The sequence below is a fragment of the Mesoplodon bidens genome (assembly GCF_964165515.1).
Source record: "Mesoplodon bidens genome assembly, chromosome: 3".
In the NCBI taxonomy this organism is placed as follows: Eukaryota; Metazoa; Chordata; class Mammalia; order Artiodactyla; family Ziphiidae; genus Mesoplodon; species Mesoplodon bidens.
The window spans coordinates 24,161,408-24,187,592 of NC_138178.1; the positions used below are offsets into that span (position 1 = coordinate 24,161,408).

Consider the following 26,185-nt stretch of genomic DNA (forward strand, 5'->3'; position numbering starts at 1 on the left):
TATTTTCCATGAGGTAGATTATAATTTTTAAAAATTTTTATTGAAGTATAGTTGATTTACAGTGTTGTGTTGGTTTCAGATGTACAGCACAGTGATTCAGTTACACACCTATATATATATCTGTTCATTTTCAGATTCTTTTCCCTTGTAGGTTATTAGAAAATATTGAGTAGAGTTCCCTGTGCTATACAGTAGGTCCTTGTTGATTATTTTATATATAGTAGTGTGTATATGTGAATACATTTTTTTTAGATTCCACATGTAAGTGGTATCATATGATATTTGTCTTTCTCTTACTTGCTTCACTTAGTATGATCATCTTTAGGTTCATCCGAGATTATTATTATTTTGTGTGCCAGTTTGTCAGTGTTTCATGATGTGATCATGATGGCAAAATTAGCATTAACATCCAAGTTAGCGAGGGGCGGGTAAGAGATTAGAAGGCAAAAAGTCACCCTTTTTTGAAAATTCTGGAAGGAATTTTTATTCTAATTATAATTTTTCAAATTAATAAAATATTAATATGTGATTTTATACTCATGGCCATCATTTTGTATCCATTGATTTGGTGTACAGGTTTATTCAAAGTTAAATTTGGATTGCAAGAAATTGTTAGCCTGTAGTTAAAACATCACTTGGAGACATTTCATATATGTTCTTCTGAAAGAAAACTTAGTATGTTATACAAACATTGGAATGCATTAAAGAAGGAATGATTGGCTACATTATCAAAGAATACTTCACTTTTTACAAGGGTTGATACTTTACCACTTGAGTAATAACTGCTAGGAAGCTTATATTTATTTTCTCATTTAATCCATGCAACCATCCAATGAAGTAGCTGCCATTAAAAGTCACATCTGACCCCATGATAAGCTAGTTTCAACAAAAGATAACTTCTTATCTATTCCCAATATTGAGGAAATCTCTAAGCAATGTGTGGAATATTAAGTAGCAAAGGCCTATCTTTTTAAGGGATAAATTAAATCATTTATGCAGAAATACTGGCCAAGGTTTTAATGAGTATGACATGAATGTTAAATGTCCTAATTATGTAGAATATTCTGAGGTCAACTTATTTTTTCTGTTTCAACCTAAGGTTATCATTGTCTCCATCATTTGCTTCCAACAATTCTTAGATAATTTCTTTGTTGAATTCTGTTCTTTGGAGCGAAATAATAATAATATTTCTTTTTGTAATTATACAAGTATATTTATACAATGGAAAGAGGTCTGAAACTTTGAATTGAAACTTTTCCTCCATTCTGTATAAGTTCTAAGGAATGTGTGTGTATGTGTGTGTGTATTTTTGTGCACATATATATGATTTTTATGACATTCTTCACAAATTATATCTTAATTGAGGCTGTAATAATTATTAAAGACAGAAATACTTCTGTCTATATGTTTGAACCCCAGTAGTATGTAATGTGGTCCATTGCACTTAGTAGGAGCTTATCAGTCCTGTCCAATCATTTTATGATCTATTCTTTTGTTTGTAGGAACAATTTAATTTGAACCCTATGTGATATATTAGTACAGATTCTTTCCTTTAAAAATCTCCAAGGGAGAGAACTCTACAGTCTTTTATTCTTAATAGTATGTGTAAGTGCTTCCATTTATAATTCAAGATTCTCTGTTGCCTCATTTCTTTAGCAGACTCTGTGTTAAAGAATCCTTTCCCGATAAGTCAAAGGCTGCTTGCCTTACATTTTGTAATGGCCCAGTTCTCTGGTGAGCTGGGAGTAGCTGTGTATTGAACAGTCTTATTTATCTCTTTTTCCTCCAGAAACCCCATTAAAGTGATAGTAAAGGAATAACAAATACATAAACCAGCAACAGAAAGAATTGAAGAGGCACCAGCGCAGGAAGGAAATTTCACGTTTCTGGTGGCCTGAGAGCTGACGAAGGCTTGGTGACTGCTGATGCTTGGTAGGGGCGGCCGCAGCCCTGGACACACGTGCGGGCTGCAGCTGAGTGGGCCCTGGGCTCCCCCGCAGGCACCAGCCTTTGGATTGAACGCCCGGTGGGTGGGAGTCCTGCGTGGGGCTGAGAAGCACAGGGTTGAACAGAATGCTTGTAAGTGGAACACCTCCCAGGCTCTGTCTCCCCTACCCCTTTGGTACAACCAAGGACCGGAATCCACAGGCTCCTGCCTCAAGCTCATCTCTGAAGAAATGGGCAGAACTGACCGGGGAGAAGCAGGGAATCTAGTTTGGGAGTTTGCTTCACAGAGGGGAGTTGCTTAGTGCCCACTCTGAGTCAAAAACCTCTTTTCCAGGACATGAATCTCACTTTCAGGCTTTCTCTAGTGTCCAATTTAAGTATGATGCACGACTAAAGGCCACCAGTCACTCCAGGAGAGCCTTTGATACAGGAGAGAAAGAGGCAGATAAAAAAACAAAAAACCCCTAGGAATCAGAGGATCCAGGGCACAGAAGAGGAGAACATCCTCTAATTACTATAATGAGGGGTTTTGAAAAATGGCATCTGGTAAGAAAAATGTTTAGAAGAAAGGAACAACCAAAGAGCAAAAGAACCATTACAAATTAAGAACATGACTGATAAAATGGATTCAGAGAAGGGTTGGTGGAAAGTGAGTTGAGCAAATGGCCAGAAAGAAGAACAAAATATCCTCTGTTTAAACTCTAGGATTATAAGGAATGTGACTTTCCTTTTACCCAGAGTGTGTTTGAGTGAAAGTGGCCTCACTGTTCATGGTAATTGTTCTCCCCATCTTTCAAATGAGCAGAAAGGCATGATACAGCCGACTTCTCCATGGACCTGTCTTTTCTATGTGGTGACAGGGAAGGAGAGGTAAGTGTGTCCATCTGACCCCAGCCCAGGTCTCAGTGTTCAGGATCTGCCTGAATGGGCAACTCGGATGGGTGACTTTGTGTTCCCCCAGACCAATGTCCATAGGAAACAGTATCCTTGAGAAATGGTGAATTACTTTATGTTTACATGTGCTCAGTGGGGCTGGAAATCCACCAGGAGTGGTGGTTTCCCAAACTCTGAAAAAATGATGGTAATCTTCTGCCTTTCATTTGGAACTCCTATTATAGACAGCTCTCTAATAAAGCAGTTGTAGGATGTTGGGATCATCTAAAATGTCTTCATAAAAAGAGTGTGTGTATGGGGGGGTGTTTCCTTTTTCTGAAACTCAAGTTCATGATGGCTTCCTTAGGTGAGATGTGGGTACCTCTCCAAAATGAGGTATGAAAATGAAAAATGTAACTGGGACTTTTAAAAAAGTGAAGTTGAATGTTTATATGTTATAACTGAGTAGAACCTTGAAAATATGAGAACGTTGTAGAAAGATCCTGATTTTATTCTTTTTATGGACTTCCAGGAGATTCTCTCTATAAATTAAAGAAATGGGAAAATGATTACCAAGTTGTGGATACACTTTTATCCACCAAAAGTTGCAGATTTTTTCCAGTTTAATCATTTCTTTCTTGCTGTAAAGTTCACATTTACTATAGCTAGGTTGCGTGTTAAGTTTTCTGAGATTTAATGTGTGGAAAATTTGAAGAAAAAGATCAGGACCATAGGGCAAGCAATTGGTTTACATTTGAGAGAGATTTTTCTTACATTCATACACCTTGATTTTGAGTCTGAAGAGAGATGTTCTGTAGTAAATTAAAATTCATCGTTTACAATTTTTTAGTTAGAAATTTATATGTGGAAAATTACAGATCAGCTTGTATTGCAATAAATTCTCAGGGCTTTCTGGGCAGTTTTTATTGTACTAGAATTTAACTGAATTGAATATTGTCTAAAACAAACCCATTGCTTGGGAATTGTAAATTCATCATGCATAGTTTTGTATATATGGCAGTACTTCTTGTCATAGATTTTTACATTTGAAAATTTAGAGTTTTGAGAACTAAATGTCCACTGAAATAGTTGTTCTAAAATTAGCACAGTTCCAGAGAAATGTTTTCTTTCTACTTTCTAACCTAAATTTCTAACCTACCTTTGTAGCTAAGATACGTTTTTCCATGGAGAGCCATTTGTCTAGATATTCTGTGGCAAATAAAAGCTTGCTTCAGAGCCTCATGCAAAAGCATATTAATGGACAGTTACAGGACCTTTGGAGTGCAGGGCCCCAAATATGTAAATTTCACAGTTATCTCCAGTGTTTTCTTGCTGTGACTCAGACTATTTAAATTTCAACACTGCACAATGTCTTCACAGGGTGCATACATATTTCAGAAATTCTAATTTAACTTTGATTACATGGATGTTAGAAACAACCCTTAAATGAAAAATTGAGTTTTCTTCTCATAGGGGATGTAGACATAAATTCTGTCAGTCACAGGACCATGTTTCCCTCGACTGTGCTAATTGTCATCCTTTTGGAGTAAAAAATGAAATGCATGTTTATTGGGTGCTGTTGTATATTTTGTCCTAATCTTGAAACTTTTTTTAAGCAGTCATTTTCATATTATCTCTTTCATGCCTACAATTTAAATGGTTCATTTCTCTGTATGCAAAAGCTTTGAGAATCATAGATCCTAGTGGAGAGACTCCTTGTAAGTTCGGCATCTGCACACTCGAGTTTGAGGCTGGCTCTGCCCTTGTTTTTCCAATGAACTTGGGCGAAAGTTAGTTAAGAACAGCCACCTCATAGCATTATTAGGATGATCCAAAGATACAAAGTAAATTTAAAGGCTTTGTGAAGTGAAAGATAAATACAAATTTTAATTAATTTATCTAGTATTCCATTGCTTTGGTCTTCTCAGTCACCTTAGGCAAGCGGGAGAGCTGTCTTAGTCCATTCGGGCTGCTGTAACAAAAATACTGGTTTGCTTGTAAACAGTGGCAGTTTATTTCCCACAGTTCTGGAGGCTGGATCCAAGTCCAAGATCAAGATACAGGCAGACCCCATGTCTGGTGAGGACCAGCCTCCTGGTTCATAGACAGACATCTCGCTGTGTCCTCACATGGAAGAAGGGGCGAGGGGGGTCTCTGTTAGGAGGTTACTCATCCCACTTATGAGGGCTTCAGTCTCATGAACTTATTTAATTCTAATCACGTCCCCAAGGTCCCACCTCCTGACGCAGTTACATTGGGCATTAGGATTCCACAAATGAATTTTGGAGGTGACACATTCAGTCCATAGAAATGGGTGTAGCATTGAAAAATGTTTGCTACACTTGCTAATGATGGCAAATAACATTTTCCAATCCCAATAACACAGTTTTTGCCCCAAATATATGCATTTCCTTATAAGTATGTATGTAGAAGATGGTATTTTATTTGAGGAAAAAAATCCCGAGTAGTAAGAGATGTTGAAGAGGTGGGTTGCTCTTTGCTAAGTGGGTCCAGGTCTAGGACATTGTTGTCCCACCCAAAGCTGGGCTTTCCAACTTTGCCCGAATCCCTTTCGTCTTGCTTGAATCCCTTCCATTTTGATGTTTCTCTTGGTCTTATGATCAGTAGTGGGTGATGGTGGGAGATATTGACTGAGCTGCAGGTTAGTGATTGAAGCAGCAGGTTGCTGCCACTGATCCCTAAGCTGTTGGCAGTTCTGCCAAAGCATGTTGAAAGTTTCCATCTTCAGTTTGTGGGAATCAATAAAAACTATCTGGTGAGAATGTGTAATAACTCAGTATATACTTATAACAAAACTAGAGTTGTTATTTATTAATTGCATAGATGTGCCAGGTATGGTTATATTTTTCTGACAGGTGTATCTTCTTTAATTCTTATAGCATCCCACAAGCAAAATGTTGTAACACTAGAGGAAAGAGTCGAAGAGAAATTGGGTGAATTACTCAAAGTCATGTAGCCAGTGATGGCAGAGCCCAGCTCAGAGTCCAGGTCTTCACCACACCGTGAGCTTGCTTTTCCCACCACCGGTGTGGCCTCTTTCCCTTGGGTAATAACTCTGTTCCTTTAGGTTTGAGCTAGAAATGGTTGCATCTTGCTTTGAAAGAACCTAAACAATCTATGAACTGCTTGAGTCTTGAACCTTTCACAGAGGCTATGTATTGAATGTGGTACCTTGGGCAGTGCTCCTGGGCCCGCTGGTCTTCATGGGATGTGAAGGTCGGTATCACAGTGGGTGGATGGGAGTCTGGGCCAGTGTGCTGTTCTCATGTGGCCGAGGTTGTGAATCCTGTGATGCCCTGAGAAGGCTTGGGGCCTCTCCCAGGGGTGGCTGTAACCTTAGCTTTGGGACATCTGTAGCCTGGGAGCTATGCCAAGAAGTTACATTTTTCTCAAGTCTTGGGTTTGAAGCACTTGTAGAATGCTGGCTTCCAAAGGCCGATATTTCTTTTGCAAAAGATGTCTCAAATGCAGTGCTCTCACCGCTGTTCGGGGCCCCAGACAGCGGCCTCTACCTTGGCTTCTCTGCCGTTAGCTTCCTTTGTTTCCCTTCAAGCCTTTATGCTATTTTCAGATTCATCTTATACAGAGGTTTCCTGTTTATTAAACGTGTGTGCTGGCTTTCTGGCTGTCCACCGTTTTATTCCATGATTTCCCAATGCTCTGTGCTCAGGCCAGGCCGTGTGTCCGAGGGCTGCACTTTCTCCATCTCCTCCCTCCATCACTCTCATTAGCATATGCTGTTCCTCTCAGCCTGCAAATCCCTTCTTCCTCTTCTCTGCCTGTATAATAAATCTTTATATAATTCAGAGCCTGGCTTTATTTTCCCACCTGGAAATAAATAAAGCACCCTCATGGAGCTGTTTCTTCTTGGAACCTCCTAAATTCTGTGCTTTGGAATATTTTCTAGGCTTTTTCAAAATAATTTTTTTCTTAATGGTTAATTAATTAATTTTCTTTTTTTGGGCTGCGCCGTGCGGCATGCGGGATCTTAGTTCCCTGACGAGGGCTTGAACCCTCCCCCCCTGCATTGGAAGCGCGGAGTCCTAACCCCTGGACTGTCAGGGAAGTCCCTCTTCTTTGTTGTTTACAGAAGTTTCTGAAGAGATGATAAGACTTCAGGGCTTCACATTCTTTCATCTCCTTGGTGTCCAGCAAAATCTAGGCACGTGGTAGGTGTGAAGTCACCCACTGCTGACAGATTGTTGTTGCCATTTTAGTACTTCATTTAAGCACGGCATTTAAAACGAAGAAAAGTCACGAAAGAACACATGTGTACAGAACAGTGCTGGGATTTTAACATGTTGAAAGCTCCACTGATTTGTTGAAGTGTGTTTTTTTTTCTCTCCTTTGTCTCACCAGCAATCAAAGAGAAGTACACGGACTGGACAGAATTTCTCATTCGTGATTTGACTGGTTCCCGGACGGCCCCAGCCAGCCTCCTAGAAGGTGTATGTATTGTTATCCAGCTATTCTCTGTCTGAAGCAGCACAGTTACATGAGCTCACACCTAAGAGCACCTTTGCATATATCCTTCTGCGGGTACATGCGTCCACACGGATATCGGTGTCCAAATAGCATAACTTCCTGTCCTTTCCCAAATTACTTAGGTTACTGATTCTAATGGCACTGAAGAATCTTCACCTTTAGTCCAATCAATAAGTGGAAAATTTGCTTTTATATGAACACATTTTAAAATAATAACAGGATAGGTATCCACTATGCTGTATTTTAAGACTCTATCTTATGTTAGTGAATGTATATAAAATCCTGTAGAATAACTGTTTTGTAGAGGTGATGACTAAGCATATATGTGCTGGGGTGTAGTCTCAAAGTGTATTGATAAATGGTTCCATTAACTATTGCATTCCAAGGCATTATGCCGAAATTTAAACACGTACACGTTAAGTAATAGAAATGGCTAACCATATTTAAATGTGGTTAAGGTCATTTTAAGGTACTGAAGTAAAAACAGTTTAATCTGCAATCTTGATGGTAATATGAAAATAATTTTATCATAAAACATTTTAATATTTACATTCTAGAACAGGAAGAGAAATGTACTGTTATAAATAATTATTAAGTCACCAAATCTGTTTGAAGAATTCCCCTGATAAAGGGGAGACCACAATGAATGACCAAGAATACAGCGTGGATTTTGACAATCTTATTATTCTCTTAACATTAACCATAAATTTCTCACCTGTCATAAATGCTATTGATATTTTGGAACACCACGGTCTAATATACAGTCATCTGGTTTTGTTTTGTGATGATTTTTGCCTAATGTAGTTTTGTATCTCAGTGGCTACTACTTTAATTGTTTGGTTGACAAATCAAAATGATGATTGTTCACCCTTTCAAAAGAACAAATTGTTTTACTCTGTTAAATTTTTTAAACATATTTGCCTGCAAGGCTGACTGAACAAACACCCTTTTCCTATGCAAACATGTGCTAAGAAGGTTGCTTAAATGGGGCAGGTGTTATGTATATTTTGTAAACCAACTATGGGGTTAAGTGTACAAATTACACAATAGTCTAATTTAGCTGATTATTAATGTGTATTAGGCATTCATCAAAAATGTCCTCTACACATATTCATGCATTACTCACGTAATCAAAGTACGAGAGTGTCGTGATTATGACAGTGGGGCCATCGTAAGATAAATGTCTGCTGAGTCAAGGTATAAATTGATCGCCCCATATCAGATGTGTCCGTCTATGGGAAGAGCAGACATTTCGCTACCGCATGTTTTCTAGCTCGAGGCAAATTTGGTGTAACGCTTCTTAAAAGCACCCTCGTTCCTCACAAATGCAGTTTTATCTGGGAAGGGTGATTTGTTTGGTGAGAACTTAGCACAAACTGTCATTTTCTATTTACTTGTGGCTTTGTTGTTGGATACGGAGTCGGGTATAATGGATGTGTGCGCGGGAGGGGAGGGGAGGGCGGGGGCAGTGGGGTGGAGGGAAACACCAGACTGTTTGCCAGTAGCTTGGATGATGGTGTGAAAAAATATTATCTTCTGCTGTCATCTGTTTCCATGAGAACCTTAAAATAAAGTTTAAAATAAGGAGTTTTGCTTCTGTTTAAACAGCCTCTGCGAGGGAAAGGCCCTATAGACCTCATTACAGTTGATTCCTTAATAGAGCTCCAGGATTCTCAGAGCCCTTTTCAGTACTGGATAGTTAGTGTGATTGAGAATGTTGGAGGAAGATTACGCCTTCGCTATGTGGGATTGGAGGACACTGAATCCTATGACCAGTGGTTGTTTTACTTGGATTACAGACTTCGACCAGTTGGTTGGTGTCAAGAGAATAAATACAGAATGGACCCACCTTCAGGTAAGGGCCAGAGCTTTGGCTGCTCTCAAGCGTTTTAGAAAGAGATGTGATTATTTTTCTGGATGTCTCTCTGGAAAATGTATTAGCTCTGTGGTGTCTTTTACATCTGTACTTGTGGATATGAAGCATTTTAACTTCAAATACTTTGTGGAGCAAATAGAACCCAAGACTTCTATGAATAGCGTTCAAAAATGAGAAAGCAGAGCTGGAGGCTGTGGAGAAGTTGATCTGGTTCCTTTGGAATCAATGGTTTGGAAATGAAACACACACTAGAGTGGGGCTTGGTGATATTCTCTATTTTTCTTTAGGAATTTGATAGTCTTGCGAGTAGGTTCTAAAGTCTTTGTACTTCTACCCGTCCACCCATCCACTCACCCAGCCATCCATCATCCATCCACCCACCCATCCATCCATCCATCCATCCGTCCATCCATCCATCCATCTGAATATCCAAACCAAATGCTTATCATTATGTTATCTGTCCTGACCTGGAAATAGCAAAGAGAAAATCATCATGCTCTTTTTCCTGGCATATCATAGATTTTTAAGTAGCTTCAAATACCTTGTGAGATGACTTTCCAGAGACTTAATTGGGTAGAAGAGTGCATTATTCTTCCTGACATACCTAACTGGGCAAAGATCTCAATGTTTATGAAAGAACCATTCTTGAATGTTTACTACATGCCAGGTGATTTTACATCTGCTCTGATGTTTATTTTGATTCCAAAAAACTATTTCATGTGACTGTTTCCTTTTACAGCAGAGAAAATTTGAGACTGAGTTTAAGCTACTTGTCCAAGATCACCCAGTTTGTAGGAGGAACGTGCTGTAATTCAAATTCCCGGGTCCCCTCCCTCTTCCATCCAATTCCCCCTGCTGCCTCTGACTGGCCTTACAAACCTTTCGATATGTAGCTTCAGAACAAAAATGTTGTATTCTTATGGAATTAAAGATGCCAAGGAAGGAATACTCCTTTCTTCCCAAATTTGCTGATTTTCATTCTGGTCAATTTCACAGGTTTATTGGAAGCAAAGACTTGGCTCTTTCCTTCATTAAAATTGCCAGAGGTTTTTTTTCCTCCCATCTTAGTTGCCAGTGTTAGTCTTGAAGACATGAAACTGAGGCGTTATATTTCCCTTTTCCGTCAGTCAAGGGCTTTAACTGAAAAAACGTCTTGGTTCTGTGTGTCATGTGTTTGCATTTGAGTTGAATTTGACAGGCATATAGACATAGAACATGGTATTTTATTAGTATTATTGTTGTCAACGTTTTGAGAAGCAGCCAGGAAATCCATTTATACCCTGAGTAATGTGGGGATATGATTACAAACGAAGGGCCTTTCAGTTTTGTGAGAAGAGATCTAAGCTCATGTTTGCCTTGGGATTCATAACCTAGCAGGAGAAATTTACTCTGTGCAGAAAGTTGGGTGTATAAGTCTTAGCTCAGTATCTAATTGCTTTATAAATTTTAAGAAAAATATATTTGCCAGCGTAAAAATTTATAGCAAAGCAAAGGATTACTGGTGGCTCTTAGGTTCTGTGCATTGTGCCCTTCCTATGACATCGTGGACTCGTACTCAGCAGCCAGAATGGAAAGTGTCCCTGCAGAAACTAAGGAAATATTTCCATAGGAGAGTTCTCTTTCTTCCTTTAGATAATTTGATGTCTTTATAAGACAAGAATAAATTGTGTTTACTCACCTTAGTAATTTTCTGGAATTGTCCATTTCACTGAAGCGTTAAAGACTTTGGAAAAGGCATTCATCATCAAGAAGTTATCTTCCCAACATTTAAATTGTCGGCAGCTAAACTTAATTTGGGGTACTGTAGGTTTAAAATGGATCTTGGTCAGACCAGACACATCAGGAGACTTTTTGTTTCAAGCAATAAGTCCTGATGGCAATGGCAAAAAAAAAAAAAAATTGTCTGCAGGAAAGGCTATGGGTGGGAAGAAGAAATTAAAAGGTGAAAGGACACCCCCAAATGTGACTCTTAGTTCTTCAGATGCAGTAGTTACAAGATGAACACTGAATTCTCCTCCTACCTGATTCAGCAGAGCAACACCCGGGAAGGCAATTAATCACCCAGGTTTTACACACGGGAACAGAACCCAATCCTTTGCATAAATTAATTTCAGAACCCAGTGTGACTTGTTAAACTTAGATGATAGGGCTCTTTCCTTGAATGAAATCTAGGTGGGAGTAAAATTTCACACTTGCATAGAAAATACTAGGCTGTTTTTTCTTATTCCCAAACACGCTTAAGTAAATGAAAAGTGTTCATCATTGACTGGTGCTGGAAGGGTTGGGGAGGAGAGCAGGTAAGAGAGACCTTGGGTATAGAGTCGTCCCTCGGCATCCACGGGGGATTGGTCCCAGGACCCCGAGGATACTAAAATCCAGGGATGCTCAAGTCCTTTCTATAAAACAGCACAGTACAGTTGGCCTTCTGCATCTGAGGGTTGGAGGTGTTCTACACCTGTGCTTTCCCCTTCCCAGGTTCCACGTTCGCGGGCTCCTCCATCTGTGGTTTCTTCCATCCACGGGTTCCACCCACTGCAGGTGGAATATTCAGGACCTGTGGGCCGGGAGGGCTGACTGGACTTTGAGAGTGAGGCCGTGCCAGGTCAGCCTACTCTCGATGCCCTCTTTGCTGTGCTGACATCAACACCTTTGCTAAAAGTAATCATAGCTCCTCCTTTCCTTTCCTTATTCTTTCTACTTCTTGCAGGACACAGTATTTCTCAACTGTTTGTTGCGAATAGAGGTATAGAAATAGGTGACAGAAAGTAGCTGGCTAGTCAGTCTTCAAACACTGGAGGAGAAGGTGCTGGCTTTTATGCTGTCCGCCAGCGAGAAGCCTGCATCCCATCTTTGGATGGAATCAGAGGACACGGGGTGGGGGAATGGGAGGTTAGAAAGAGGGGCAAAGCTACCTTGCCCCACTCGACCCACCATCAGGATTGCAGTGCTGCTGGGGTAGGTGGAGTCCAGCTTCAGTGAAGACCAGGTGAGGGAATGGAAGAGGGTAAAATGCCAATAATCATGGGAGGGGCAGTGGCTTCCCGTGGTCCTTAGTGATTCAGGCATTATCAGGACAGGACTGGGAATCCATGGGTGCCTTTTCTTCAGTGCTGAATGGAAGGCAAATCATGATTAGACAGACCTGGAGCTGCTTTTCCAGCTGTGTACCCCTAACGCCTCCCCTCATTTATTTATTTTCCTGTCCTGTGGCCTTCTCTGTGTTCCTCGAGCTTTCTATGCGTGTCCCCTCTTTTGGAATGCTGCTTTACCACGCCCCCACTTCATCCAGACCTTGGATGAGAGGATTTCACTCACCGCTGAAACTGAAAGTGCGGGACCCATTCTCTGCTGTGTTCCCTGACACCCTCCCCAGCACATAGTAGGTGCTCAGTAAATATGTGTTGAGTGAGTTGACTGAATAAAAACTCGGGTGTGTCTAGACAGAAGGAAGGAACCAGCCAAGTCCACCTTCCAGGAGCCAAATAATTGGTGGGGATTTGGAAGCCAATTTGGAGGTGAGAGCCCAGGTGGAGGCACCTCCACACAAGGAGGACTGTACTGTCCTCTTTCCCCTGAAGTGTTAGGGGGGCTTCTGAGCAAGTAGAGATGTGATCTCTTGTTTAGCACCCAGGACGGCTTCAGGATATAAGATGCACGGGAATGTGGTCTGTGGGGTTCAGGATGAGAATTTCTTCCTTTAAAAGGGTCCATGTATGAACAGAGCTTGAGAAACCCAACAGAGTGGAAAGAACATGGGCTTGGAGTCAGGGTTCAAGTCAGCCTCTCTTTCTACTTCTGTCACTGGCTACAGAGCTTCTGGGCAAGTTACTCTACTTTGAACCTCAGTTTTTACATCTGTAAAATGGGGATAATCATACATTTGCTGTGCTGTTAAGTATTACTCAGGTGATTGGTATTTTCTAAATATTCAATCTGTGATCAGAGTTTTAAGATTATATTTGATCTTCTAAGAAATTTAAGTAGGTCATTGAGGTCAGGGGTCATTTAGAGGCCCCACCTGCTTTCATATTTTTGGATGTTTAGAAAGCAAGGTAGAATCTGACATGGTTTTGTAGAAACTAAAGAGATGAAACTTTCTGAAGTTTAAGAAAAATCCTTATCTCTATATTCTTTTGTATATATTTTCCCTTCATAATCTTTATGTCAACCATTTTCCCCCCCTTTCTTTCTATTTTAGGTAGTTTCTAGAGCCAGAAGTTTCTAATCATCTAATTCAGATGCTTCTTACTAGAACTATTTCTCATTCAAAAAGAGTTGTTGTTAGTTTTAGCTCAGGCTACCTTAACGAAATACCATTGATGGGGGGAGGGGGCTTGAAAAACACAAATCCACAGTTCTGGAGGATTGAAGTCCAAGATTAGGGCATCAGCATGGTTGAGTACTGGTGAGGGCTCTCTTCGTGATTTGTAGATGGCCACCTTCTTGCCGGGTCCTCAGCTGGCATCTTCTTTTTTTTTTTTTTTTTTTTTTTTTTAAATCTTTTGGCCATGCTGCACGGCATGTGGAATCTTATTCCCTGATCAGGGATCGAACCCATGTGCCCTGCATTGGAAGCATGGAGCCTTAACCACTAGACCACCAGGGAAGTCTCCCAGCCTCCTCTTTATGTGTGCATGGAGATATATATATCTATATCTGTATCTGTGTCTATATCTATGGCGTATTGAGAGAGAGCAAGCATGCACTTGAAAGAGAGCTCTTTGATGTTTCCTTTTACCAGGGCACTAACCCCATCATGGGGGTCCCACCCTCATGACCCCATCTAAACCTAATTACCTCCCAGAGTACCATGGCATTGAGAGATTAGGGCTTCAACATACTAATTTTGGAAGGACACAAGCATTCAGTCCATAGCACTTCCCAGTGTCTATTAAGAAGCATAGATGAGCCTTTCCTTACTGGTCAGAGCCTGGTGGAGAAGGAAGGAGAGGAGGGTGTGAGGTGCATGAATAAAGGGGGTCACCCCTCCAGGCCTTCGATCACCCGAGGCTGTGAGATGATGATTTTGTTCACTCCTCTTCCTGCCACACTCTCTGTGAGATGGCCTGCCAACATGCACAGAGGGGGACACCTCGTTTTCACTCAGGCTTCTAGTTAAAGATGAATCAGGACAGGTTTTAATTGCTTATTACTTCCCACCAACAGAAATTGACATGATACACTCTATTAAATTACCTGCAACACGACCACTTTAAGAACCTGTTTTATGTTCTTTTAATGGTGCTATTTATTGTCCATAAACTTGCTGGCGTAACCAAGCGCCTCTCTTGTCTAATGAAACACACGCATGGACTGTTGTTCTCTGCTTATTCAAACTAGGAGATGTTTAGCTTCTGCAGGTGGTTGAGCGTACTGACAAAACTGCAGTTGCTTTTCACCTTTGAAGACAAGGAGTATGCCCTGCCATGGGGTTAAATTCCATATTAGGATTCAACATCTGCAGCATGACGACAAAGAATCTTAAGATTGTAGGACAGAGATAAAAGTCCCGTGAGACTTCCTGGGGGTCCTCACGTATTCAGGCTGCTGTAACACAACACCACAGACTGGGTGGCTTATAAACAGCAGGCGTTGATTTCTTACAGTTCTGGAGGCTGGATGTCCAAGATCAAGGTAACAGCAGATTCAGTGTCTGTTGAGGACCCACTTCCTGGTTCATAGACAGCGTCTTCTCACTGTGTCCTCACCTGGAGGAAGGGGCGAGGGAGCTCTCTGGGGTCTCTTTTATAAGCACTCTAATCTCATCATAGGGGCTCCATCCTCATGACCTCATCACCTCTCAAAGGCCCCACCTCTTAATGCCATCACCTTAGATGTTTCAACATATGAATTTTGGGGGAGGGGGGCATATTCAGATCCAAGCACCAGGCTTCTTAGGCTACTTGTCTTTGGTTTGGTGGAACAGATGTGGCATCAGGTGGATGCAGCCTTCTAGGATGATGTGGCTGGTCCAGTCCTGCTCTGCCAGTGTGTGTGAGTCCAGGTGTCAGGAGAGGCTGTGAGCATCCCTCTGGGGGCTGCCTCTCTCCTCACTCAGTTCTGAGTTTGGAGCTGACCATGTTGGGTTTTCATGGCTCTGGCCTTGGGTAATTCTTAAGCCATTCATCTTTTACCCTCTTCTCTGCCTCAGGGGCTCCCCTTCCCCCCCAGAGACCTCAGTTACAGACTGTGGGAGCTTGGGCACCAACACTTCCTCTTCCCTTTTTCTATCCCCTGTATGTCTGCAGACCCTTCCTTTGACCTTGTCTTTGGAGGTCACCATCCTTTTCCATGACTTGGTTCTCCTTTTACTACCATGTCGAGCTTGAACTCCCCATCGACCTGCTTCCAGAACCCTGGAAGAGTGGATTTGTTTCTGTTCTACTGAGGAAGTCCAGGGTCTTGTTTATTGTTTCCCTCCTGACCCCGTCTTGAACTGCTGCCTTTGGTGTCCTCTGGGCTTTTCTTCCTAGAATCCCGAATTGCCTTCCCTTTTCACCGAGACGTTGATGCAGTGCCCCTGAGCTGAACCACTGGTATATTCCAGGGAATCTGCCTCACCGTCTCGGGACAATTTGTAGGGCTCCGTGAATTGGTCCTTCTTCCTCCTTTGTGGGACTCTGTGATAAGCGGTTTCTCCCTCAGGCCCCCCCCCACCCGTGGAGGTTGGAGGGACCATTCATTCATTCTCTGTAGAGGTGTTTGTTGGGGGGACCTCACTGTGTTCCCCCAAACATGTATACCAAGAAGAATTACAGGCTATTTTGTCTCTGATAGAGAAACGCCAAATTGGGGGAAAAAATTCTGCAGCGGTGTAAGAGCATAAATAAAAGGCTAGAAAGAATTACAGATACTATACACAAGTAGAGCCTATCTTGTCATTAATTGTCCTTTATGTGACTTGGTGTGTCTGACAACGAGGGACGGTGGGCAGGGCATTGATACCTTGACTCCTTCTGACAGCATCTCTCACCTAACCATAACTGTGATAGTCTGAAAAGACTAAGTAAACTGCTGAAACACAGGTGCTTCAAGCTCAAGGTGAGTTCAGAAGCTATGATCATCAAAATATATGGCCGCCTGCTAAAAAGCAGACATGCAAGAAATTAAAAATATAGCCCCAAAGGCTTAATGTTGCCTTTTAACTGTGCTTAAATTCATATTCATATCCTAGCTGTCTGTCTGAAGTAGCCTGGGTTGATATAGGGAAGGTATAAACATATCTGCTCCAAGTGAGTGCTTCTGCAAATCCTATTTTGATAAGGTCTTAAATCTGTTGAGATCAGATCATAAAATTCCCCTGCAGTTTCAGCAGTCGGTAAAAACAGTGCTCAACAATTTTGTTCTTTTAAGTTTGTATTCAGACAGTGTAACCACCTTTCGTAAATCCCTTCCCCCCACTGCCTGGGGGAAAACGTGGGCAACGTGATATGTCAGCAACATTTCAAGTGTAAATATTAGACTTGGTTGGTAAATTTTAATTTACCTTTTCATAATTTCCTGACTTAAACGCGGACTATTTTTAGCATATGAGAGCTTAGAGATTTCGTGAAAAATAGGCTGTAATAACTGAAAACACCAGACAAGAGTCTTTTCTAGTTTGGAAATTTATCAGATAATAAGTTCTTCATCCATGGATATTACTTCCCAGGTGATGGAATGGAATTCGGGGCAGTGGATGGATGAAGTGTGGTTAATGTGATTTATACTATTAAATTATGCCCAGAATGCATGCATATATTCCCTGAAGAAGAGCCCTGTTAAGTTTATTCTTCATTTCTGATCGCAGAATCCCAAACTGCTATTTAATTTCAGGAAATCTCTTTAGCAGGTGGCCTTTTATGGCGGGCAGGGTGTGAATTCTTAGGGTTGCTGCGCCTGCCAGGTTATTATGAAATCCTGAGAAGATAAAATCCGAGAAAGAACCACCCAGTAGAACATTTCAGCCCTTAAACTCTTATGTGATTTGCTGTTGATACAGAAATCTATCATTTGAAGATGGACTCAGAGTGGAAATGTGCTCTGGAGAAATCCCTTATTGATGCTGCTAACTTTCCTCTTCCAATGGAAGTGTTTAAGGTAAGACGTAGATTCATAGCAGTTTTTCTCCTCTTTTCGAGAATAAACTGTAAAAAGTTGCCCATTATCAAATTATTTCCCACTATTTAAAAAGCTACCTTCTTGGCCGGTGTTCATTTAAAGTGTTTAAAATGTTATCTGTTCCATTTTGCTCTGTTTTGTAATCCTCCCAAATACCCATATTCCAAGATAATGCTTAAAATCTTTTATCAAGTAATTAATAAGGATATTATAAGGTAATTTGAATCTTATTAATTTTTTTTCAGGTTTACATTTTTTTTCTCCATCTTATATTATTATGGAAATCTCATTTTCACCCTCTCACTGCTTGCCAAAGAAACTAAAGAAAATGGAGCAAGTCTAATTTTGGTATTTGCTCGGTAAAGATGATAGAAAATGATGCTTCTCTTGATGGCTTGAGAAACTCATATGAGTATCTGTTGGGTAGTAGGCCTTCCTCTAATAGACAATGAAAGAAATGTACCACGACTGAAATAGGTCACCTAGTTCTTAAAACTCTTAAAAATTATGCTTAAAATTTATATGATGTGTAGAATATTAAGTTCTGGGCAGGAGTGATCCCTCTAGCAAGAGGGACCCATAAAACGGTCTCTTCCTATTTGGAGCTCGAGTAGGTGGGAAACAGCTCTACATGGACCGTTTCCTGGGAGACTTGTGGATGGGCTCGTGGTGGGCTGACGTAAACCTGCTTTTCAGTTCCTAGCGGGCACATTTCTGCAGGGCCGTAGAAGTTTCATGTGGAAAATGAAATTAAAACGGTGTCTAGGTACCGCCTGCAGCAGGAGTGTGTGAGGCTCGGACTGGGGCGCTGGCTTCCTGGATTTTATTTACGGGGAAGTCCTCGCTCAGAACCTTAACCTAGCAGTGTGAATCACCGATACTCTTGTTCCGCACTTTTCTCATTGGCAACATTGGACTTAAGACCTCTTCTGAAAATAATTATTAAATTATTATTAGCAGTAATAATCACACTGATCATGCAACATTATCTTGGGCTTTTTATTTTTTGCTAACTGACCAGATAACTTCTTTTTCCTCCTCCTTTCCTGCAAAAAATAAAATAAAATAAAAATAAAAATTAAGAAAAAGAGCATTTACTCTTCCGTGAACTGGCTCCACTGCCTCTTCGGAAGCCAGCGCACCATGCTTGTCACTCGTTTGACCTCTACAGCTGGTGTCCACTGTCTTTTCCCAGTGGCCTTGGTGATATTAAAAAAACACCTTTATTGAAGTAGAGTTGAGTTACAATGTTGTATAAGTCTCAGGTGTGCAGCAAAGTGATTCAGTTATACATATATATGTGTGTGTGTGTATATATGTATTCTTTTTCAGATTCTTCTCCATTATAGGTTATTACAAGATACTGAGTATAGTTCTCTGTGCTATACAGTAGGGCCTTGTTGTTGTTTATCTATTAGATAAATAGTAGTGTGTATCTGTCAATCCCAAACTCCTAATTTATCCCTCCCCCAGTTTCCCCTTTGGTAACCGTAAGTTTGTTTTTGATGCCTGTGAGTCTATTTCTGTTTTGTAAATAAATTCGTTTGTATCACTTCTTTAGATTCCACGTATAAGTGATATCATACAATATTTGTCTTTGTCTGACTTACTTCACTTAGTATGATCATCTCTAGGTCCATCCATGTTGCTGCAGATGGCATTTCATTCTTTTTTATGGCTGAGTAGTGTTCTGTGTGTGTATACACCACACCTTCTCTATCCATTCATCTCTTGGTGGACAGTTAGGTTGCTTCCCTTAGTGATATTTTAAATGTATAAATCTGATCATGTTCCTTGCCCTTGAGAAAATAAATTTTATTTCAAAATAGAGTATCAATATATTTATTTTGGAATATATTATACACATACATTTGAAATATACATGTGAGGAGTTCACAGAGTGATATAGTGGAAATACAAATCCCCCCTGCCCCCTGTCTAGACACGGGAAGTTGCGGGTCCGTTAGCATCCCTCCACCTGACCTTTCCCCATCCTCTTTCCTGGCTCTGGGTAACCAGCTCCCTAACTTTGGTGTTAACCATTTCCTTGCCTCTCCTTGTATTATTGCTACCTATGTATGTTTTCCTTAATATTACACAACTTACTTCTGACAACACGAGAAACAAGACCAGCCCTGATTGTTTCAGGAGAGGGCGTTTTCCTGTTCTCCAGAGTGGAGGATGGCTGGACAGTGCCTGGGTCCTAAGCCGGCCTCGCTTTCCCACAGAGTTTGCAGGGCAGTTGAGTAGGCACAGTCCTGAGCTAATCTTAGGGAATTAGTTGGGTCATCAGCCAAACTGCAGCTTGAACTCCAGGTACCGGACCTCCCTTAGAAATGCGGACGGGTCTGGCTCCGGTTCTCAGAACAGGCCCAGCACAGCATTTCTGTGCAGTGACTTGAATGTTCTCTTCTGCTCCAGGCAGCGGGACCTCGAGGGGTCCCTGGGACCTTGTTCAGAGTGTGGTCAGGACAAGCCAGGTGCCGTTAACAGTCTGGGTCCGGCTTACTTTGGCATTTTGTCCTCAGCTTACAAAGATGATAAAACGAAGCAAAGCGTCTTAGTGCTGGCAGCCTGCTCGCCTCTCACCTCGAGTGACTGCAAGAATCCTGATTCTGTCCTCACGCTTCCCTGATAGTTTGGGTATAGAATTCTAGATCTGCTACTTTTCTCAAGAATTTGGAGGTATTGCTCCATTTTTCCTGTTCTCCTCGGGCATCTTATATTCTCCTTTTCTCCACTGTTGTGAAATTTCACGATGATAGGCCTTTGCAGGTGTCTGTTTCCATCCAGAACGCAGGGTTCCCCGGGTGTCTGCAACTCATACCTTTAATTTTGGGGATGCTTCTTCTAAAATGACGTCTTCCACTTCTCTTCTTCCACCTGTCTTCTTCATCTGTGACCAGGTGGTAGTCCTGGGCTGGCTATGTAATTTTTTCTTCTTCTTTTCATTTCAGGTTTTCATTTTCTCCTCTGTTTTTGCTCTACTGTCAGAGGTTTTCTCCACTCATTTGTGCTGTTGTGTTTTTATGAGCACTTGTCTGGCGCTTTTTCTCTGAATGCTGCTCTGTTTATGGCCTCCTCTTCTTGCAGCCTGGAAGCATGACTTTATCTTGTTGGAAGTATTGATTTTTTACAGTTTTCTTTTCCCAGAGTAGTTTGTTTCCTCCATGTTGCTTTTGGTTTCTAACTTTCTTGCTAGAGGCTTTCCTTGGGTATCTGAGAATCCTTGACTTGTGCACTCTTGAGTAAGAGGGAGATTCGAAAGCTGCGGGCAGGACTGGTCCACGTAGGGGGACCTTCTTTGTATGGAGGCTACTTCTTTGTATGATGGTTTTTCCTCTTTAGCTGATTTCCAAGGAGGAGAATTTCAACTTCCAACCTGGGGTTCAAGGTCGAGCTGCCCGCATTCTAGGAGCTGAGTGGCAAGAAGAGAGCCTGGGGTTTCCGTGCTGAGTTTGTATTTTCCTGCATCCACAGACCAGGGACCACCTGCTTCATCCTCTTCTGAGGAAACTGGAGGACCACTGGTCTGTAGAGTCAGGGAGGGGAGGATACCTGGGGTCCACCTGCTTCCTAGACAGGTCCCTACGCATCTTATTCTATCATCTCCCACTCACCCCCAGTTTCAGACATACCTGCTGTTACCGGTTTCTGAGCCTCCTGAAGGTCCTGCCCCGTTCATTAGGCTGGGTCTCAGCTTTTCTGTAGGAGGCTTGGGACTTGGCTCTGTTGAATATGTTAAATTAGTTGCTTCTTGTTCATCTGCATTTTAGCTTCTATTCTTTAGTTTCTGTTCAAGTGGCTTTGCGTCTTTAAAATTCTTTACTGTAATTTTGGTTAGAGTTTAGGAAGAGGTGAAATTAATGTGTGTTTTTAGTCAGCCGTCTTCATGTGGGACTCCCCCTTTTTAAAGTCTTGTAGCTTGGACTGTAGGGTAAACTCCCACATCTTTCATTCAGTGAAACATAACTCCTTGGCTATAGTCATACTCAGTAAATATTTCTCAAATATACGATGAATTATTGAATGGAAAAATGCATTTAACTCACTGATTTGAAATACTTTGAGTTAATGTAGTTACAGATTAATTGGATATGCACTTATTATTTAGAACTATGAATACTAAAACTCAAAATATATAAACATTAATAATCCTCATATATTTTAAACTAATAATTAAGTAACTCAGTAAGTGTTTATTGAGCAGTTATTCTCTACATAATTCTCTTGACCCGATTCCAGGGTTTCATAATTGTTTATATTTTCCTCTAAAATACAGTTGCCTCCTTCCCTCACTTTAATGTTTTTCTGTTAGAAATCAGACTACTATTTTTATGGAGTACTTGAGAATTCTCCCTGTCCTCAATATTTTGTTTATAATTAATGGTTGCTTTTTAAAAAGTATTTTATTTTATATTGGAGTTTAGTTGGTTAACAATGCTGTGTTAGTTTCAGGTGTACAACAAAGTGATCCAGTTATACACACACGTATGTATTCTTTCTCAAATTCTTTTCCCATTTAGATTATTACAGAATATTGAGCAGAGTTCCCTGTGCTATACAGTAGTTGCTTTTAAGAGTAGATACTGAATATTTTCTATTTTTCACAGGGCCTACAGGATGTATGGAGTGGGCAATTAATACATAAAAACTGTCTGAATTGAAAATTCTGTGTTCTTAGAGCGTGTGAGACGCTTTTATAAATGTTTTCTTTTATTTCAATTTGACGGAAAAGAAAGGGGCAATTTTCTGAACCAGACTCTGTATGGAGGGAATATTTATACACTTAATTTTGAAATCCTGAGAACAACCACTGTTAGTTCCCTAAGGCCGTTGTAATAACGTACCACAAACTGGATAGCTGAAAACAAGGGAAATGTATTCTGTCATGGTCTTGGAGGCTAGAGGTAAACATCGAGGTGTGAGCAGGGCCACGCTCCCTCTGAAGGCTTTGAGGGAGACATTGTCCTGTGAGTCTGTTCTCACTTCTGCAGGGGGTTGCCTGCAGTCCTTACCATTTCTTGGGTGTAACAGCAGACCTCCAATCTCTGCCACTGTCTCCACATGACCTTCCCTCTACGTGTCTGTCCAAATCTCCCCCTTAGGGACACTGGTCATTTGATTTGGGCCTGTGCTAAGGCAGCGTGACCGCAGCTTAACTTGAGCGCATCTTCAGAGTCCCTGTTTCCAAATCAGGTCACGTTCGCAGGTTCTGGGTAGATATGCCTTTTTTTTAGGGGTTGCTGTTCCACCCAGTACAACCGCATTTCATGGATGTACAGTAATTTAAGAAACCACATAGTCGTATTCTCTACCAAGTAATTCCACTTAAATGGAGGTGATTAAGTTCAGAGGCATTGCATGGGGGCATGGGATAAGGTTCAAGCTCTCTTAGCAGTTGCTTCATTTTAATAAAAATGAGAGATTTATTGCCCTTGATTTGAGAGAACACTTTAAGTGACTTTTGGTTGCCATATTTTCCTGAGAATTCTGACTTCCCTATTTGGAAAACGCAGGTAAATTTCAAAACATATATTTAGAAGAAAAATAAGTAATTAATGAAATGAGTACCAAAAAAAGGGGAAGGGATTAAAAAATATTTTTTGTTATTGAAACATGAATAATGAAATTTTTTTTCTTGTAAACCAGTCTCATTATTTAGAGACCCAATAGATTTGCTGAGAATAATCCATATATCAATACTAATTTATCTGAGAAAAATATTTAGTATATATTCCTGCACTGCAAATCAGCAAGGTCTCTCACTAGCTTTCTTTTTTACTTATTATATTACCTTTGCAGGCCATCATATGATTAACTTACGACACATCCCACTGTCAAATAAAGTGAAATGCCCCAATTTCAATAAAAGCTTTTTACTTTTGTCTTCACAAAGGACTACTAGGGTGGGTTTCTCTCAGAGTTTGTTTCTGTCATGAAATGAAGTTAATACAGGGCTAATCCGGTTTTTTGGCCAGGGATTTTTATACTGCTTCAGTTCTAATTCACTTAAGTATTTACTACAATATAAGGAGTGGATTTGAGGTAATTTAGTTAAGTTTTAAAAATAGGGCCAAGGGAGACTAGACCAGAAGAGTCTAACTATAAAGAATGTAGTATTTCACGTGTGAGGCGCTCATAAGCCTTTTATAATTACTGCTACTTTTCATTTTCTGCTGTTCTTGTAAATTGTAATCTTCATTTGTGACCCCTCTTGTTTGCAAATGTTGTTATAGAAGTTTCAATGACAACTCCTATATACATCAAAAAGACCTGCAAATAAGAAACAGCAGTTCCTAATTTGCCAGGTACTTGAAATACAGTACTTTCCCCTTAGAGGAGTACACATGTTCAGCCCAGGGAAAGCGGGGGCTTTTCAGTGCACCTCATTTGTGACTGCACCTTGTAATTGCAAGGAAAGAACATTATTTGAAGTGTCACTAAAATCGCTCTTCATTTTTACCCCTTAAAAAAGTGAAATTGTTTGAATCTTTTTTTCATTCTTTCTGTTAACAAAATATTTAAAACCTTTGGTGTTTGAAATACCAAAGAAGCTATTTAGAGATTTGCAGAAGAGTCGAAGGAACTCTAAATAAAGCATTGAGCTGGGGCCATAAACCTTGCATGCCTTCTATGTGGGGGTCCCCAGATCTGCCGCCAGGTTTGGTAATTCACCAGGACTCAAGGTTGTTATAATTATGGTTACAGTTTATTATAGTGAAAGACAGATGGCAAAATCAGCAAAGGGAAAAGTCTCATGGGGTGAATTCTGGAAACCCACACACACGCTTCCAAGAGTGTTCTCCCAGAGAAGTTGCCCAAGGCAACTTCTTTTTTTTTTTTGCGGTACGCGGGCCTCTCACTGTTGTGGCCTGTCTCGTTGCGGAGCACAGGCTCCGGACGCGCAGAGTCAGCGGCCACGGCTCACGGGCCCAGCCACTCCGCGGCATGTGGGATCCTCCCGGACTGGGGCACGAACCCGTGTCCCCTGCATCGGCAGGCGGACTCTCAACCACTGCGCCACCAGGGAAGCCCCAAGGCAACTTCTTAATTCCTCCCGTAGCGTGTTGGGCCAACATGTGCTAGGGATGCTCATGAGAGACTCACTGCCCAGGGCTGTCATGGGGGGCTGGCTGTGTGGGTACCCATCTTGCCCAGCACGTACCCATCTTCCAGACTCCCAGAGGAAAACTGGGGGAGGGGATCAGTATAAACCATATGGTTGGTACAAACCATGTAGGCACAGTAGACCACTCTTACATTTAGGGAAGATTTCATGTCATTGTTGGGTTCCGTTTATCAGCTGTGTCCCCATAGGCCAGCCAAGACCTGATCCTGGAAGCAGACCTTTCTCAGGACCGCAGTCTCAGGCCTGCTACATGTGTTGGTTCTTCTCTTCACGCCTCCATTCCATCCCTTCACACAGTCTGTTGGCTCTACTTTCAGATTCCTTCCGGAATTCAATCACCCTTCACTTCGTCCATCACCACTACCCTAGTCTAAGCTATCATCCTCCCCGGACTCTTGCATTCATTTCAGAATTTATTTCTGGGCTTGTTATTCACTGCCCCTCTGCAGTTCTTCCAAGAGCAGCCAGACAGATTGTTTTTTAAAAAAATTCAGATCATGTCACTCCATTGCTTCTGTGGCTTCTGATCTGACTCAGGTGTGATGTGCCATCTGAGCCGCTTTGCTGCTCAGGGTTCTCATACACTCTGCTCCACCCTTCGGCTTCCTGCTGTCCATCCAACACACTGAGTCCTCAGGCCTTTGCAGTGATGCTCTGCCTAGAAAGGGGTCCCTTTGGCCAATGCCTCAAGGCTTCTTCCCTCTCTTTCTTCAAGTCTCTGCTTAAAATTAAAAAAAGCACCCTCACCTCCATCTCCCCACAGCCTGCTCAGCATTGATCCGCCCACGTAGTCTGCATCAGTTTGCTTTCTCTGTGTCTGGTCTGTTTCTTCTTCCTGGAATGTACCCTCCGTGAAAGGAGATTGTTTATCTTCATGACTGCGCCACCCCGGTGCCTTGAACAGTGCAGCCCATCTTAAGCACTCAATACCCATTCTTGAGTAGGTGAGTGAAGAACTAAGTACAGATCTCAACTTAGAAAGTTAAAGGCTCAGGAGAGGTTGTCAGTACATCTTGAATGAAGGAAGTCCCTGCAAGCGGTTCCGAATAACAGGATGACTTTGTACAGAGAGAAAGGCAAAGGGCTTGATGGCTCCTGTTTGGTGGGTTCAGTACCAAACTGGAACTTTCATGATCAGCTAAAAATACCCCAGGTCAGTTCTTGGCTAAGTGGAGGAAATAGTTGAGAGCACCGAGGAGAAGATTAGGGATGAATTGAAATTAAGAAAACAGCTCAGCATAAACCCCCCCACGTTCTATGACACCCCATTGCAGGTGAGCTTGCAGGGCCAGTGTTTGCTTCTTGCTGGATGTGATCACAGAATAGAGGGAATATTGCCTCCTGTATGTTGCCTGTGGGTTTTTTCTTTTCAAAGCATCTGGCCCTACTATCTCTCAGGGTCTTGACAATAACATAGTGTCAGGTGCTACGGTGTATGGTGTATGTATTGTTTCCTCTTTAAACACATAGATCAGTGGACACACAGGGAGCTTAAGGAACGCCCTGGGGGGAACGTGTTAGTTTAGGGACAGACTTGGCCATAAACGACGGGTTTCTGCCTTCTGCTCCGTCTGTTTTTCCACTGCTGTGCATGCCTTCCTCATATCACACGCAATTCCTCTGATATGGTTGTAGCTGTGAACGGATGGGATGCGGTTGGACAGTGATGACCTGGTGCTTCCGGGTTATTTCCGTTTTATTGGAGGCTGAGGAGAGATGTGATTTTCAGTGGGACACCTACACCCGCGGTA

The 26,185-nt window shown here is 41.5% G+C and overlaps 1 protein-coding gene across 2 annotated transcripts in view; it reads left to right on the plus strand.

The window, feature by feature from the left end:
• SFMBT2 (Scm like with four mbt domains 2) overlaps nt 1-26,185 on the plus strand; it is a 205,810-nt gene that overhangs the window by 95,444 nt on the left and 84,181 nt on the right. For both annotated transcript variants that reach the window (XM_081230116.1, XM_081230117.1), the window contains exons 5-7: nt 7,201-7,289; nt 8,935-9,181; nt 17,184-17,281. In XM_081230116.1, the coding sequence (XP_081086242.1) occupies nt 7,201-7,289; nt 8,935-9,181; nt 17,184-17,281 (434 nt within the window). The remainder of the gene's footprint in view (nt 1-7,200; nt 7,290-8,934; nt 9,182-17,183; nt 17,282-26,185) is intronic.